We start from the raw sequence: 17,382 nt of genomic DNA, 5'->3' as shown, positions 1-17,382 counted from the left end.
CACTCTGATACTGAATATCTCGCTTGCCCAATAATAATAATAATTTTAACACACACATAAATCCCTCTCTATTAAAACATGCTGATTCACTAGGTTCAACACCCAACCAGGTCTGTGTAAACACTAATTACTAGGGCTGTCAATCGATTAAAAAAATGTATCTAATTAATTACATACTCTGTGATTAATTAATCTAAATTAATCGCATATATAATTTTTGCTGTTAAAGTATTTTAAATATTTAAATTCAAATGAATCATTAAATAATCAGCATTAGTGACATTAAAGTTCAAAAACTCTTTTATTATTATTTTCACTGTTCAAATAAAAGTTTTTTTTTTCACATACAGGGCATTTCAGGCCACAGATATAACCTAGGGGACACAGTGAAAATTACTTAACACTCCACTCAACATCATCAGGCCATTTTTTAAAAGTAAATGTTCCAATAAATGATCCAGGCAGCACGTTTTCTTCTCTCTCCTTCATTTTACAGTCTGACTAGAACGGCTCAGGGTCAAAGGTCATACGGAATCGATTAATCTGCACTAATTTTTTCTCAAATGAATTAATCAAAATGAATCAGTTATTTTGACAGCCCTACTAATTATATTAACAATAGCGGCAGGTTCAAACACACCTAGGAAAATACCTGCCCGATAACTGTCCAAAGTGCGTTGCAAGATGGCCGCCGAACAGGGGGACTTGCTTGAAAAGACTTTGTGTACACCCCTTGACAAATCTGCACTGATGGCCTGCAACACGACTCCTGTCTAGTATTGACCCTCCAGAGTGTTTCAGTGTTCCCTGATGCTACACCACAGCTTCAAGGATTTAAGGATTCAAGGAATCATTATTGTCATTGCAACATTTACATGTGGGAGCGAAATTTAGTACTCAGGTCCCGTTTGATTAAACAAACACTTATGTGTGCTTATTATAGCAATGACTAGTCATTAGCTTACATACACTGCATGCTTATTCACTGCTTATATACACACTACTTTATTATGTTACTAGGAGGTTTGATGTCCATGTGTATTTCTGTAATATTTTTAAATGTTTACACCAGGGTTGTGCAAAATTCAAATTGCAATTCTGCTTCCCGTTTGCTACCTCAATTGAAATCCAAGTGAAATACAAGAATTGAATTGGAATTTAATAGCCAGTCAATTGTGGATTTTTGCACAACCCTGGTTTACACCTTGTTATGTACCTTAAGAACAGCAGAGTCCTTTGACTCTGCAGGCAAACACACGATCAGTGAAGTTACGTGTGCTTTTATGCTTTGCGTCGTGGTGGCAAAGCTGTGTGTGCATAAGCAAAGCTGTCAGGCTTTATTTTCCCCTGTAGCTGGAGGCATGGATGACTTTTATGGTTCTGTCCCAGAAAGAGCTATTTGAATCTCCGCTCCAGAATAATCAGTCTTGAAAGGATCTTACATATTTTAGGTAGCAGAAGTGAGCCAAATAGGAGTTGTTTGTTGTAACTTGCACGGGTGATGGAGTGCCTGCATTTTTATGAGCCGTTTATGCCCTGGAAGTATAAACTATGTAACAGTCAAATAAACCTTGATATTGGGCCAGATCCCATAGCCTACCATTGGTTTGGAGGCTTTTCAAAACTACCTTAAGTAGCCATGATCTGTTTGTAGTGACCGGTTTTCATACTTACAATGGCACATTTTTTCTCTCTCATAGTTTATGAATATGAATAGTACTTGTTTAAAATTGTATCATAAACACACACATCAGAAAATGACTTCACACATTGCAGATTGGCTTTCGTTTACCCACCATTTTAAATCTGGAAAAAAAGCAAGTAATCTATTACATTTATAGGGGGTTTGCCAAAGCAGTCATTTAAGCTAATTGAATTCTGATTAAGCTAAACTGTAATTGAGTGCTCCCTCATTTCAAATAATTAGGCATGTTTTGGAAGTACGCAGCATAATGTTCAAATGGCTAATTATCAGAATGTACTGTGTGCCGGGGGTAACAGGATAAATGCTACCGCTAATGGAAGCCATACCCGATGAGTTTGTTTTGCAATTGGATGCCACTAGCATTCAATCACATGGGGCCAAGTATTTTGTTTCCAGTTTTGTGTGTGTGAAAGAGACTGAACTATATAAACTGTATGTGTGTGTGTGTGTGTGTGTGTGTGTGTGTGTGTGTGTGTGTGTGTGTGTGTGTGTGTGTGTGTGTGTGCGTGCGAGAGAGAGAGAGACAGAGACAGAGAGAGAGAGAGAGAGAGAGAGGGGGGGGGCGAGAGAGAGGGGTACTGTCAGACATTACAGCTACATATGAAGTCATTATACAAATAATCAAGCTTGTCTTTCTGTCTTTCTCTGTCATGTGAAACCACCATTGAGACTCTAAAAACACATACAGCTAAACTTGTATACTACACATTCCTAACTACAGCTCTGTGTTGCTTTGCCATGTTTATCTTAAACTGCCGTTAAGGAACCATTTTTGTAGAACCTGAAAATCCTAAGGTATGTTCAGTATTCAAAATATACATGTATGGAGGTCGTCTCTGTGTCTGTGCACGTGCAGCCACTGAGCCTGTGTGTGTCATGACAGTGCCTGAGTGATAAAGAGAGGGAGGCAGACCGTAGGGGCAGTGATGGAGAGAGGGGGGCAGACCGTAGGGGCAGTGATGGAGAGAGGGTGGCAGACCGTAGGGGCAGTGATGGAGAGAGGGGGGCAGACCGTAGGGGCAGTTTCAGAAGACCCTGTCCGATTTTAATTCAGATGGGCTCTGTGAGAGTGAGTGTGAGTGCTTACCTGGACATCTTGACCAGTTATTGATCCTTCTTTGAGCGGAATGTCTGCTATTTGTCTGTCAGTGCTCTCTGTGCCCTTTGGCAGACAGGCACTTGAGCCTCTGCGTTAAACGTGTCTGAGCTATCTTTGAGAAATCACTGAAGGAGACATCCGATACGGAAGGGCCCTCACATTACTGGGTACAGCTTCTGCAAACTCTCTCAAATGTCTGGGTCAACAGTGTGTGTGTGTGTGTGTGTGTGTGTGTGTGTGTGTGTGTGTGTGTGTGTGTGTGTGTGTGTGTGTGTGTGTGTGTGTGTGTGTGTGCTGGCCGGCTGGCTGGAGGGTGGAACATAAGCATGGTCTACTTTAACCTTGTTTCTGATCTCTTTGTTTCTTGAGCTGGTCTCCTAGCTCCTAGTTAAATGGGGCAGAGGAGAGATCCCATATCTCCCTTTATCCTCAAGGCCTTTTGTCTGCTTGGCTCATGATGGAGAGAGACAGAAAGAGAGTGAGAGGGAGCGAGCGAGAGAATGAAAGAACAGAAAAGACAGGGAAAGATAGAGGAGAAGAGAGAAAAAACAGGAAAGACAGATGGAGGAGGGAAGCAGAGAAGAAGAGAAGGATAAACAGAAAATCAAGTAAAAGGAGAAAAAGAAGACAAAGAGAAAAAGAGAGAGAGAGAGAGGTGGAGGGAGGAGAGACTGTCTCACAGACTTGTATCTATTTAATGGCTTAATAACAGCTGTCTGACTGTCTCCACGGAGACCAAGTCCAGCGGCAGACATGGCCTGAGTACATGTTCTGTATAGGTTAGCCCAGCCCAGCAGCACACGTGGCAACTTCTCCTTTAATGAGTTCACTCAGCCTCCAGCTGTCAATCACCTGACTCATAAACCCTCCCACGCCATTACTTTGACTCACAAACCCCTCCCACACGCAGCTGTTATATCCACAAACCCCTCCCACATATTATGATATCCACACACACGCTTCCTGGCCCCTCCTACTGAGACACACGCCAACTAGCATCACCTCATGTAACCCTTTCATAGTGGACGGCTCCCTGTAGCACTAAAGGTTTACCGAGATTAGAGTAGGCCCTCCCTCAGTATTCCTCTATAGATGTAGCATGAGGAGGTTTGCCTTTCAAGAGCTTGGATTTATACATTTATGTTTTTGTTAGTGAGGCAGCCGAGCCTGCCCTGTTGGTCTGAGACTCTCAGTGTGATTAATCTTCATACGGAGAGGCTGTCGGAGCTTTTGTGATGACTAATGCTTTTTGATTACCACCAGGTTGGTCTTACACTTTCCAGCCTCTCCCACAGTAATAGACACAAGAGCACACACACAGACAGACACATAACCCCCCCTCCCCCCACACACACACACAGACACATAACCCCCCCCCCCCCGCACACACACACACACACAGACACACACACACACAGACACATAACCCCCCCCCCCCCCCCCACACACACACACACAGACACACAGACACACAAACACACACACACAGACACACACACACAAACAAACACACACACACACACACACTGTGCTGTCCTTGTGGTTTTAATTTAACTGCATCTGGGTCAGGACTCCCTGACCCTGGGTGAGGCTGGTACTGGGGGAGATGAGAGTTCGGCCCATTCTCAGGAACTCATACTCCCAGGCCTCCGGTTCCGGGGGGATCCAGGGGCTTGTGTTCCGGCCCAGTTGTCCCAGCGTGGGAGAACCGGCATGGGAGCCTGGGGACTGTGGTCAAAGCTAATGCCTCTATTGCTTCCAGATTGCCTACAAATAGCTAAAGCCCTTTTGGAAAAGGCTTTGGAGAGATGTCAGTGATGTGTTCCATTGCACATCACACACACACACACATACACACACACACACACACACAAACACACACTCTCAGTTCTCACACATAGACACGTTTACTCATGCACATATATACTCAACACCCACACATACACATGCACACACACACACACACACACACACACACACACACACACACACACACACACACGCATTCTCACACACTCATGCATATTAAAGCAAACAGCCACCCAGCTCTCTGCAGGCCTGGATGGACTCCTAGGCCTGTGTGTTCCTCTGCATCTGTTTTCCTAGACCCAGATAAGATCCAGGCCTGTGTTTGTCAGGCCAGCCCTGTTACTGTGCTCCGATTACAGCAGCCACTTTCTGTCAGTGAGAAGGGAAGTGCTGCATGAGACCCCGGGTTAGCGTCTAGTTGACTACTCCTTTGGCCGTCAGACAGCTGACTGGATATGTATTGCTGTGTGTGTGTGTGTGTGTGTGTGTGTGCGTGTGCGTGTGTGTGTGAGAGATATTTCTGCTATGCTGCAGTGGCTGGGTGAAAGAGGTGAGATTTGTTGACAAGGCGGTTGTTGTGAATGCACTCCTCTCTCATAATGGCTTCTGACAGAGCGCATTCAGGGGTGTTAGCAGCATGTTTTTTTTCTCTCTCTCTCCCTCTCTCTCCCTCTCTCTCTTTCTCTCTCTCTCTCCCTCTCTCTCTCTCTCTCTCTCTCTCTCTCTCTCTCTCTCTCTCTCTCTCTTCCCTGGACAGCCTCTCTTGGCAAATGTGAATTTAACTTTTTTTGTGCCTTTATTGGATTGGTTCGCTGGTGACAGCTGGGCTTTCGTTCTCACAGTCACCATGGTTACATTGGCATGAGGACGCTGGAACGGGAGCACACCTGTGGGGTTGTGGCTGTTGTGTGGACTGACTCAAGAACAGCAGTAGTGGCTGTGAGTCATACAGCCCCCCAAACCCCTCAAACTGCCAAGAATGTGTGTGTGTGTGTGTGTGTGTGTGTGTGTGTGTGTGTGTGTGTGTGTGTGTGTGTGTGTGTGTGTGTGTGTGTGCGTGTGTGTGTGTTTGTGTGTGTGTGGATGTGTGTGTGTGTGTGTGTGTTTTGCCAGGGGGCGGGGGGGTTGTTCACAACACAGACTTGAGTAGGGTGTGGGGGTTGGTCCGGTTCCTCTCTTGTCACTGTGGACACAAAGGCCAGCGTGGAATGCTGGGACAGATTTGCTCGCAGGGTGACTCCCAGTCATCCGTACCCAAGTGGCAGCAGACATGCCCAGCCAGTGGAGACAGCCCGATAAGAGCGACTCCAGCCGTGATCAGGGACACGTAGCCGGTCAGCCATGAGGCCCTAAAGCCCATTAATTCCCATGTGCCCAGTGCCTTTGAGCCGCGGCCTCGCTGAGCTCGGCCTTTGATCTCTGGACAAGACGGAGGCTGTGGTATCGCGTCTGTGTGCAAGACAGAGGCCACTATATCTCATATATGATATGACACCTTATGATATATACTGTGCATATACAAATTTCACAGTCACTGCAGTATCAGGTATCATGCAGCCCCTTTTGATATGCATACAGTATGATACTTTAGAGCTGCTGTGGTATCATATATCACACAATATGATATACATGTGATACTTTATTGGCTCCTGTATCCTACATACATAAATCATAAAGAATAAATATTTGTAATCATAATCCATAAACTCAGCAGTGATTACATAAAGACACTGCCTGTGTCCCTAAAGTGGGGATCACACTAATCAGCAGTATAGCGATAAAAGTGATACAGTACATTTTCTATTGTTTGACACAGTTCAACAGCGGAACAGTTGAAGCATTACGCTGGTGACATTTAAGCTGAGGTTTTATTTGAGTTGAACTTGGTCCAGCATACAGAGCACAATGCAACGCTCATCAGTGTCAGTTCAATGTAGCCTAGAGCAGTCAGTCAAAAGCAGAGATAAACATTCTTTACGAGGGTGTTGGTACTTAGTGCTTCACATGATGAGAGACAACCTTGTTCAAACTAATAAAGTTATTATGATCTCAGAATTGTTGTGTTGCGCTTTGCTGCTGGTTTGTTGTTTTCAGTGTGATCCCCTTCCAACAGAGGCAGAGACGTGCTGTCATTTGATCCATTTCTTATGCGTGGGAAGGCATGGATGAGAGAGTGTTCTCCTGAGTGAAAGGCCTGAGTGAGAAAAATGTCCGTAAACGGATTGTGAATATATAATTTTGCTTGTCTTGCTTTACTCGTAACAAAGACAAAGAGAGAGCCATTAACAAACATTCAGTCCCCTCACTGACAGCCCAGTTGGGTCAGTATTTATTAAGCGTTCCATTTCACTGCTCACAGCAAAGCATACTCTTTTGATTTAGATTTCTTCCTCAGTGTAGGCACCCTGTAATTTGCAAAGTATTGTCAACAGCAAGCGGCAGATGCATAATAAATCTATGGGATTTAGATTCACAGTCGCAGCGTGTATTTGTCATGTTTATTGTCTATTGTCATAAGCCCTTAGAGGCCCCCAGAGTAGCAGCACACTTGGTTTAGTGGCTCAGCTAGGCAAGGGTGCGTTAGGTAGTGTGTGTGTGTGTGTGTGTGTCTGTGGGTGTATGTCTGTCTGTGGGTGTGTGTCTGTGGGTGTGTGTATGTCTCTGTGTGTGTGTGTGTGGGTGTGCATGTGTGTGTGTGTGTGTGTGTGTGTGTGTGTGTGTGTGTGTTGATGTGTAAACAAGCTGTGGCTTTTGGTGACAGGGGCAGTGACAGAGGCGGTGGCAGCATACAATTGGAGAAGAATGCAGCTACAAGGGGCGTGTGTGTGCGCATGTGTGTGTGTGTGTGTGTGTGTGAACCTCGGGAACAGAGAACTGGAAGCATATCAGATAGTTAATTTACTTGGGAGATGCATTTTATGATATATAAGAAAAACAGCATTTAATTTGCCTTTACAATGTTAGATGCATCATTGTTCTACTCATATGTTTTGTGTTTCAGTGTTTGCTGTTTGTTGCTGTTTCTTGAAATGTTTTTTTTTTTATGATCTAAAATCTCTCTCCTGCTCTGTCGCTGAACACCTTTGTAAACATATTTCTGTGTGTGTGTGTGTGTGTGTGTGTTTTGGTTAACAGGGAGTTATTCAGCAGCTGCTGATTGTTGATGATCCCCTGGCCGCAGCTGACTACTGCCTGCACTACATCCCGGACTGTGATGCCCCGCTGCCCTACAGTAGCCAGACCCAGGTGCCTGCGCAGGTGAGCCCAGCACCCGCCACTGGAGGGAGACACTCCCCGCGGCCTGGTCTCCCTGTCCGTCTCCATCCTCTCTCTCCTCCCTCTCCCTCTCTCCTCTCTCTCTCTCTCTTTCTCTCTCTCAAATCAAATCAAATCAAATCAAATGGTGCTTTGTTGAGATAAAATATAGAGATAAAAATGAAATAATGAAAGGAAAAAATAAACAAAAGGATGATTGGTAACTGCTACTAAAAGGGCAGTAATAGCTACAGCAACAGTGCTATACTGCAGAAAAATAAAAGGGAAAAACTCTCTCTCTTCCTCACTATTTCTCTCTCTCTTACTCTCTCTCTGTTATTGGCTCTTGTTCTTTATTTTGCCGCCCCTCTCTCTCTGTCTCTTATTCTTTATCTCCATTCTCTTTCCCTCTTTCTTTTTTCTGCTCTCTTGTTGTTTATCTGTTGGTCTCAGTCACTTGCTGTCTCCCTCTCTCTGTCTCCCTCACTCCCTCTCCCTTTTTATTCTTCCCTCTATCCCACTCTCTGTCTCTCTATCCCTCTCTCTGTCTCCCTCCATCCCTCTCTCTATCTCTCTATCCCACTCTGTATCTCTCTATCCCTCTCTCTGTCTCTCTCTATCCCTCTCTCTGTCTCCCTCCATCCCTCTCTCTATCTCTCTATCCCACTCTCTCTATCTCTCTATCCCACTCTCTGTATCTCTCTATCCCTCTCTCTGTCTCTCTCTATCCCTCTCTCTGTCTCCCTCCATCCCTCTCTCTATCTCTCTATCTCTCTCTCTGTCTCTGTGTCCTTCTTTGTCTCTGTGAAATGTCAGGACATTTTGACAAATGTTCTCCCTGATGGATGAATCCAGTGAGTGTGTGGCAACGACCGTAGTTGTCTATAGCAAAGCAGTGTCTCTGTTTTCAGGAGGCTTTTTGGGCCCTTCCCCGCACGGTAGTTCTATTTGATTGGGTGCATTACTTAGGGATGAGGAGTTAATCAATCTCAGCTCTTTTCGCCAAGTTCCTGACAACACCCCTGGGTCCATTTGTTTATTTATAGCGTTTGTGCAACCTGACTAAAGGTGTGCAGACTGAACCAGTTAACACACACCTAGCACACACACGCGCACACACACACACACACACACACACACACATACACGCACACACACACACACACACACACACACACACACACACACACACACACACACACACACACACACACACATTTGCGGTAATCCGACTGTTGACCACAGTTTCTGTCTTACTATTCACTAATCTTTAGCTCTGTCTGTATTCTTTGTTTCAGAAGGCATTCAAGAAGTTTTGTCAATCTTCATCCTTCCCTCACAAACCTTAGAGCTTTTCTATCCTTTAATTCCAAGTTGAGATCTCTTTACTCAAGGTGCATTTTGTAAAGGCTGCCGAGTGCTTTAAGTTCACCTTTGTATTCCGGCCCTCACAGGTTTCAAAGATTGCTCCGGGAGCTTTGGGCTGCTTTCCCAGAACCCCTCCCTCTCTCTCTCTATCTCTTTCTTTCTCTCTCTCTCTCACACACACACACACACACCCCTCTCTCTCATCTCTCTTTCTCTCTCACACCCCCCCTCTCTCTTTCCCCATCTCTCTCTCTCTCTCGCAGCCAACCAATAAAATGAGAAACAAGCGTGCATAGCAGTAGAGCTGCTTCTGCCAGCGACCTGCCGGGTCTTTTGCATCTAGCGTTTTATTTATGAGCCCGCACTCTTCCCCCAGCCAACACACCCTAAACTGAATGCTAATCGAGAGCATCAACAAGGCTAGAGAGAGTGTGTGTGTGTGTGTGTGTGTGTGTGTGTGTGTGTGTGTGTGTGTGTGTGCGTGTGTGTGTGTGAGAGTGTGTGTGTGAGAGAGCCATCTCTGGAAGTCACAGAGATAGAGGGGCTTCCGACAGATTTGATAAGGGGCCAGTGGCGACGTGTCTTTTAGCGGCGTCAGGTGTTCTTTGGTAATGGTGCTTCAGTGTGTGTGTGTGTGTGTGTGTGTGTGTGTGTGTTTGCTATGGCTCTAAGCCAGTCTGGGACTCGGAGCAGTCTGTAAATCGTACATGAGCTCACGTCCAGAGCATCTGTTAGGTGAACCAGAGAGAGAAGCTGTGGAGTTGGCTTGTGAACGCGTGTGTATGTGGGCATGTGTGGAAGTGTGTGTTTAGGCACTGAAAATATACCGTGTGTGTGTGCACCGAGTATACAAGTGTATGTGTGTGTGTGTGTTTGTGTTTGTGTTTGTGTTTGTGTTTGTGTTTGTGTTTGTGTTTGTGTGCGTGTGCACGTGTGTGTGTGTGTGTGTGTGTGTGTGTGTGTGTGTACATGACATGTACGTAGTTCACACTGCAGCACAGTTGTGTCTGGATAGCGTGCACGTGTACAGTGTGCATGTGTGTGAATGCTCACTTGTTTGTTTCCCATGTGAGATGCTGTGCTGTTTGTGATGATTCATGGGAGAGTGTGTGTCACTGGCCCACATTTGAGAGCACCCCTGAGACCTGACTCTTCTGGAAGATGATGCTGTGAGCTGAAACAAACTCACACATCTTTTTATACTTGGCTGTCTGTGTCTGTGCACGGGAGTATGCAAGTGGGGGAGTGGTTGTGTGTGTGTATGTGTGTGAGTGTGTGTGTGTGTGTATGTGTTTGTGGTGTGTGTGTGTGTGTGTGTCTCTGTGTGTGTGTGTCTCTCTCTCTCTGTGTGTGTGTGTGTGTGTGTGTGTGTGTGTGTGTGTGTGTGTGCCTGCAAGTGTGTGTGTGCTGTTCCAGGACTCTTTAGGTCCATATCAGATGGTGTTGAGACACAAGGCCAGTTGGCCTGCTCTGGACATCCACAGCTGAGAGAGTGATCTGTAAACCCTGCAGCACTGTTCACGTTACTGACCCATTTCAGCTGCCATAACACTGACTCTATTCACAACACACTCATCTTGTGTCTCCACAGGCTGAGCACGAGTATATCAGTACACACACACACACACACACACACACACACACACACACACACACACACACACACACACACACACACACACACACACACACACAATTAAACACACACACACACACACACAAGTAAACACACACACACACACACACACACACACACACACACACACACACACACAATTAAACACACACACACACACACACAATTGAATACATGTGTAGGCACCAACAGTCTCACATACATGCATGCAATCACACACAAACACACAAATAAACACACACCTACGCAAGTGTACACACACACACACACACAACATCATCTCCCACATCATCCATCAATGAGATACTCAGAAAACATAATGTTTTGACTCCAGGCAAAGTCCCACCCGGATGCCCTTGCAATCTCCCTTCATCACAGAGAGAGTTGACCTTTAACCTTAGGGAAATTCTAAGCAGCCCACCAATCAGACATATTTATGACTCCTTTCTCTCTCTCTCTCTCTCTCTCTCTCTATCTCTCTGCCCCATCTTCTCTGTCGTCTCTATCTGTCTGTAGAAATCTATTGCTTGTGGTTTGGACAGAGAGAGTCTAACCAGGCGCCACATGATGCTCAAGGGAGCTAGAGGTGTCTTTATTTTTCTGTGCTACCCAGTCTTTCTGCGTTGTTTCATCATCTCTGTTGTCTCTCCCAACCGCACCCTACCTCCCTCCCCATGCTGTCCACATAAGGCCTCCGCTTCTCTGTCTGACCACATGATGCAAGGCGACGAGCCCCAGGAAGCGGACGAGCCGGCCAAGAAAGGCTCCAAAAAAGGCCGGAAGGGCAAGAAGGACAGGTCGAAGAAGAAGAGGGACCGCTCGTCCAAGAAGGGCAAGGGCAAGAAAAGAGAAGGAAGGAAGAAGAGGAAGGAGGCTGAGGAAGGGCCCGAGGAAGAGGAGGGCTTCCTGAGGGTGTCCACAAAGATGCCTGATTATCTCGCTCTTGACCCTTCCAGGAAGACTTCACTTCCTGTTTTTGAGCAATCCACACCAGCAATGACCCCAACGAAGGATGCTCCAGAGCTTGCTGGTTTGTCAGAAATCCCAGAGATGCCCACCCATGAGCCTGAATCAAACCTGGAGGACCCCTCAGTGGTGCCCACAGCACTGCCTGAGTCCAGGGTGGAGGTAGACAAAGCAAATCAAGTGTCATTGTACCCCCAACTGCCCCACCCTTCTCTCCCATTCATACCGCTTGAACCCAGCTAACGCCTCCTAACCCCCTCCCACCCTGCCCCTACCCCGACTCGCACCCACGCCGCCTCCTCCTCCAACTCCACCTCCACCCATCGCACACTAACCAGCACATGCTGCAGGCCACCAAGGGATACATGGAGTCTATGGTGGACTGCAGCTGGCTAGCACAGTAGAATAGAAATAGGTAGCTGATATTGTATAGTGAAAAACATTTTTAACTCACGCACGACTGAATTGAAATTGGAGGTAGTTGTTCATTATGGGTTCTAATGCTTTTTGTGTGCTGCACTTTGCTATAGTAGAGAGGCAGTATATTACAGCTATGATAAGCTTTTGCGTTTAATGGCGTTTTTTGCATGCTTGGCTGAGTTCACAGAGCACTGCGAATCCATTTCAGTGATTACCTTCAGTCATCTACTTCAAGGAGAGCCATTTGATATCCATCTCAACAGCAGACTAGATTTTGTCTTTCGTGATACGGTCACCATGCCAACAATCCTTTCCAGCCTCTGAAATCATTTTATCTGTAACCACATTAAAGTGTGTGGAAGGATTTTGATAGGGTTCTCCAGAGAGGACTTTTTTTTTTTCATCTCACTGCGTATGTTTTTCTTTATGAAATAGATCAGTCATCTAGTCATTTAGATTTTCCCCCTGACAGAAATTCTCTGTAACGCTAACATTAATGGTTGTTTCTTCACGCTGTCACAGTTTGGCAACCGCATGCTCCCATCACTGCCTCCTAATTAAGTGTAATCTCGCCATCGCCGCTTGTGAAATGATTAATTAGCCGGCTTCCTCACAGGCTTGCTTTAAAGATAACCCCCCGCGTGTTTGATTAAAACCCTGTACTCCACTTGTGTGTCTAACAAGCTTAGTGTGTGTGTGTGTGTGTGTGTATGTGTGTGTGTGGCATTTCTTCTGTCAGCAACATGGAGACATTGAGCAAGGCTACTGGGTTTGACCTTTAGGACAGAACGTCCAGACCTGCTCTTTGTCGAGACATGTTGAGCCAAAACAGTGTGTTGTTGCTCAGTTGTCTCCATGGTTGTGGTTGCCGTGACATCACTCTGATGTAGTGTGGTCCCATGTGCAGGAGGAGAGGCCAGCGAAGGAGCCGGTGGTGGAGGAGCTGGAGGACGAGCTCTACCGCGACCTTTACGAAGACCTCTCGGTCTCCACGGTAACAGTGGGTCCCAACATCACTGACTACGAGGTACGTTAAATAATCTGGTTAACCTTTTCCACGACAAGCCTCTTTCTGACCATGGAGGCCAATTCCAGTGTTGTGATGTGGCTTCCCAGATGATTGAGTATGATGAGCTGAGGAATGACTCCCAGCTGCAGGAGTATGAAGAGTATGAGGTCTACGATGATCGCTTTGGCCCAGCAGAGAGGGAGGGAGCGCAGACATGGGGCGGTGAGGTATGTGCACACAACCTCAACTACATTCCAAACACACAGGCGGCCGAAGCCTGCTTGCCGGCCCTTCAGCCATGTTCTCCATCTGTGCTTAAAGTTCTAGTGGAGGTTTAGAGGCTCTAACAACTCTAGCTGAAATTGCTTTAGGATAAAACATCTTCTAAATCTTCAGGAGTAAATGTGATTGGTAATTGTCTGTTCCTCTGTGTCCTTTGTCCTAGGAGAGACTAGGACTGCAGAAGGGAGAGAAGGGGGAACCTGCCATCATGGAACCCGTAAGTCCCTTTCAGTGCACCATGGAGACATGTACATGTACATTCCATGTGTTTATGCTCAGTTCATGTTCTAAAAAAGCCTTTCTCTATGAAGGCCTACCGTGATTTCCCGACTATTAGCCACGGCTTATACAATGATTTTGCAAAATTTCTTCAGCTATGAGTAAACGGGGGCAGTTAATATGGTATTAATATGGTTTTATTTTTTTACCTTGCATAAAACACTGCCCTGCGGCTTATACACATTGCGGCTAATACACAGGAAATGACTGTAGTCATGCTGGCGTAATAAAGCGTGTTTATATGATGGGTTTGTGTCAGAAATGTAAGCCGTGCTCTTCTGATCTCCAGGGCACATCAGTAGCAGGACCACCTGGGCTGCCTGGGCCAGAGGTAGGCTCTCGCTCGGCATCACTCAACTGTGAACGCTCCCATGTTGAATCTTAGATTAAGAAAAAGGCATCCCAGACACAAGAAACCCTTTGACAGGAAGGAGGAAGTCAATAAACCAATGAGGGCATCAGTGACCAGTTTTGTTCAATAATATTCAGTCATTCCAAACAACATGTTCATGTCCATGTGCCTTATAGCAATAATTGCCATTACTGTACTTAGGAAAAGAATGTATGTGAATAAACACTGCTTCTGTTCATTCTACTTTTTTTTCTAACATATCAACACATTCTTTGTCTGTTGCCTTGTCTCGATTACACAGTAGTTTGAATTGTGTGTGTGTCCCACAGGGTCTTCCAGGCATCCCTGGACCTACAGGCCCTCCAGGACCCAGAGGAGACCCAGGGGACAGGGTGAGTGTGCCCGCGTGGCACAGGCCTTCAGAGGGCCAGATTGCCCTGCCCTAGCAGCCCTAGTGGGCAATCTGAATCAGAATCAATGCATGGCATGCAGAGAGAGAGAGAGAGACAAGGTTTTGGACGTTGCCACGGTAACCGATTGAAAACAGTCCACAGAGGCATGTTTGTATGGGCGGGATGACCTTTGGCCATGGGGACACAATGGCTCATACTTCAGTTAGAATTAGGGAAGATTAGGTCATACAATCATACACACAGACACACACATACTCTCACACGTACGCACGCACGCACGCACACACACACACACACACACACACACACACACACACACACACACACACACAGACACACACACACACACTTGTACTAGCTAGACTGAACTTTACAAAACAGAAACAGACAGTTTTGCTGAATTAATTAAACGATTGACAGATGCCTCTGCACTGTAGAGATTAACCTCCCAAATGCCTCGGCTTCTCATGTGTGCTATCTACCAACTCATCAAGCCACTTTACATTCAGCTATTTGGGTTACGCTAGAAGCACCACTGCAGTATCTCAAGCTTGAGTACAGTGGCGTGAAAGGCATCTTTTTGCACTGCGGATGTCGATCACCTTTGGGTTTGTTTTTTTGAGTGAAACCGCAGCCGTTTATTTCAGCTCTGATCATCATGGAGTACGGCTTCATCCTCCGGGGAGGACGTGTGATTGACAGGGGCTATTATCTCTGGCATTTAATAAGTTCCAGTGAGTTGATAGATAAATTGAGCTTTGATACGGAGGAAAACATTTAGGCTGCCTACAGCATGAGAGAGAGGAGAGGAAAGTGAGAGAGAAAAAAGCGAAGAAAGGAGAGAGAGAGAGAGAGAGAGAGAGAGAGAGGAGAGGAAGAGAGAGGGGATAAAGAGAAGAAAGAGGAAAGAGGGAGAGAAAGAGACAAAGAGAGTAGAGGAAGGAGAGAGAGGATAAAGAGAAAAAAGAAAGGGATAAAGGGATAAAGAGAGGAAAGAGAGAGAGGAGAGAGGGAAAGACAAAGAGAGGAGAGGAAGGAGAGAGGGTGATAAAGAGAAGAGAGAGGAGAGAGGGAGAGAGAGGGGTGGGGGTGGGCGGGGCAGAGCGGTAAGAGAATGCTGTTGAGTGACAGCCTGTGGAGCTGTTTGTACAGTGATCAGGGATCTGCAGGGGAGCGCCGAGTTGAAGGAATGATTGGATGTTTGTGTCATGCATGTTCAGTCTCTTTCTCCCTTTCACACACACACACACACACACACACACACACGTCAGATAACTGTGGCTTTTATTCAATCCCTTTCAGGGTCCTGAAGGACGGCCAGGAATGGCTGGGGCTGATGGGATACCGGGGCCTGCAGGCACCCTACTGATGCTACCGGTAAAACCTCAACAGCATCTCAATCTCCCCACTCACCGCACATTTTACATAATTTACATCACTCTCCATACCAGAACTATATTAAGGCAATAAATTGTTGAACAGAAGCAGTAGCTAAGTGTAGCCACTAGGGGGAACTGTGACATTATGAAAAATGGACCAGTCGGGCCTGGCAGGTTTGTGGGGCCAATACTACTTTGCTCCCTCCTTCACTTACTCACTCAGTATGTTGATCACGTTGACACACACACACACACACACACATACAGTACATGCACACACACACACACACACTGTCTTTCTCTCTCTCTCTCTCTCTCTCTCTCTCTCTCACACACACACATGCACACACACAACTGCATATATCAAGAGGTCTCATATACCTTAGTCTTCTCTCAGACACTCTCATCCACTCACATTACTATTATCGCCTGTGGTCTGTGGCCTGTCTGTCTTCTTACACATATTCTACATAATATTCTTCACTCTCACGCACTCTTCATTTAAACACACACACACACACATTTTATATACTTTATTTGATTCCACTTTACAAGTCAAGTTACATTAGGAATCAAATCATCTTTAATAATCAATAATCCTGTAGATTAAAGCAGTTCATCAATCTATCATGAGTTTACAGATTCAGGGGTATAGGAAGCATCGTCTCTTCCAAATAAACATGCTTCCTATAATTGCTGATATGGCCATTCATTCTCTGTGAGTAGTTTTTCAAATTGCGTAAAGCCTGCTGATACAGTGTAGCAGGCCGGCGGCAGATGTTGCGGGATGGGATCCAGGACTTGCCATCGGTAAATTTTACCGCTTTGTATCGCCTGTTTGAAGGCTACCTTGATGGTTGTTACTAGACACATAATAAACAGTGATCTGCGTAAAATTATATCGGATAATTCTCTACATCACTGTAACGGCGGCAGTTACGACGGGTGTGTTGGGCCTAGTGTGGCGTCTTCCCAGCCACACACACACACACACACACACACACACACATAAACTCATCACTTCATTAACTCTGCTCCTGCTGTGATCCAGTTCCAGTTCGGGGGCGACTCCCAGAAGGGTCCTGTGGTGTCGGCCCAGGAGGCTCAGGCCCAGGCCATCCTGCAGCAGACCAAAGTAAGGCCCCCGCCACCACACACACACACACACACACACACACACACACACACACACACGCAGACATACACACACACACACACACACACACACACACACACACACACACACACACACACACACACACACACACACTCAGACATACTCACACACACAAACGCACGCACGCACGCACACCCCCCCCCCCCCCCCCCCCACACACACACACACACACATGCCTACATGAAGAATGGCTGAACAATTACAAACAAGATCAAGTATCAAAGGAAACCTCA

General features: G+C 46.1%; 1 protein-coding gene across 1 annotated transcript in view; it reads left to right on the top strand.

Annotated features, from left to right (window-relative positions):
- The window catches only part of col5a3a (collagen, type V, alpha 3a), a 72,829-nt gene that overhangs the window by 13,234 nt on the left and 42,213 nt on the right, over positions 1-17,382 (top strand). Inside the window, exons 5-13 of the mRNA XM_076266387.1 lie at positions 7,749-7,871; positions 11,563-12,000; positions 13,166-13,285; positions 13,375-13,494; positions 13,713-13,766; positions 14,118-14,159; positions 14,510-14,572; positions 15,896-15,970; positions 17,024-17,107. Of these exons, the coding sequence (XP_076122502.1) occupies positions 7,749-7,871; positions 11,563-12,000; positions 13,166-13,285; positions 13,375-13,494; positions 13,713-13,766; positions 14,118-14,159; positions 14,510-14,572; positions 15,896-15,970; positions 17,024-17,107 (1,119 nt within the window). The remainder of the gene's footprint in view (positions 1-7,748; positions 7,872-11,562; positions 12,001-13,165; positions 13,286-13,374; positions 13,495-13,712; positions 13,767-14,117; positions 14,160-14,509; positions 14,573-15,895; positions 15,971-17,023; positions 17,108-17,382) is intronic.

Source organism: Alosa pseudoharengus, unplaced genomic scaffold (assembly GCF_046254945.1).
Source record: "Alosa pseudoharengus isolate Yale_2024_CS ecotype anadromous, Long Island Sound unplaced genomic scaffold, YU_APseudo_1.1 YU_APseudo_1.1_scf_4, whole genome shotgun sequence".
NCBI classification, from domain to species: Eukaryota; Metazoa; Chordata; class Actinopteri; order Clupeiformes; family Clupeidae; genus Alosa; species Alosa pseudoharengus.
This window is presented reverse-complemented; position numbering and strand designations above follow the sequence as displayed.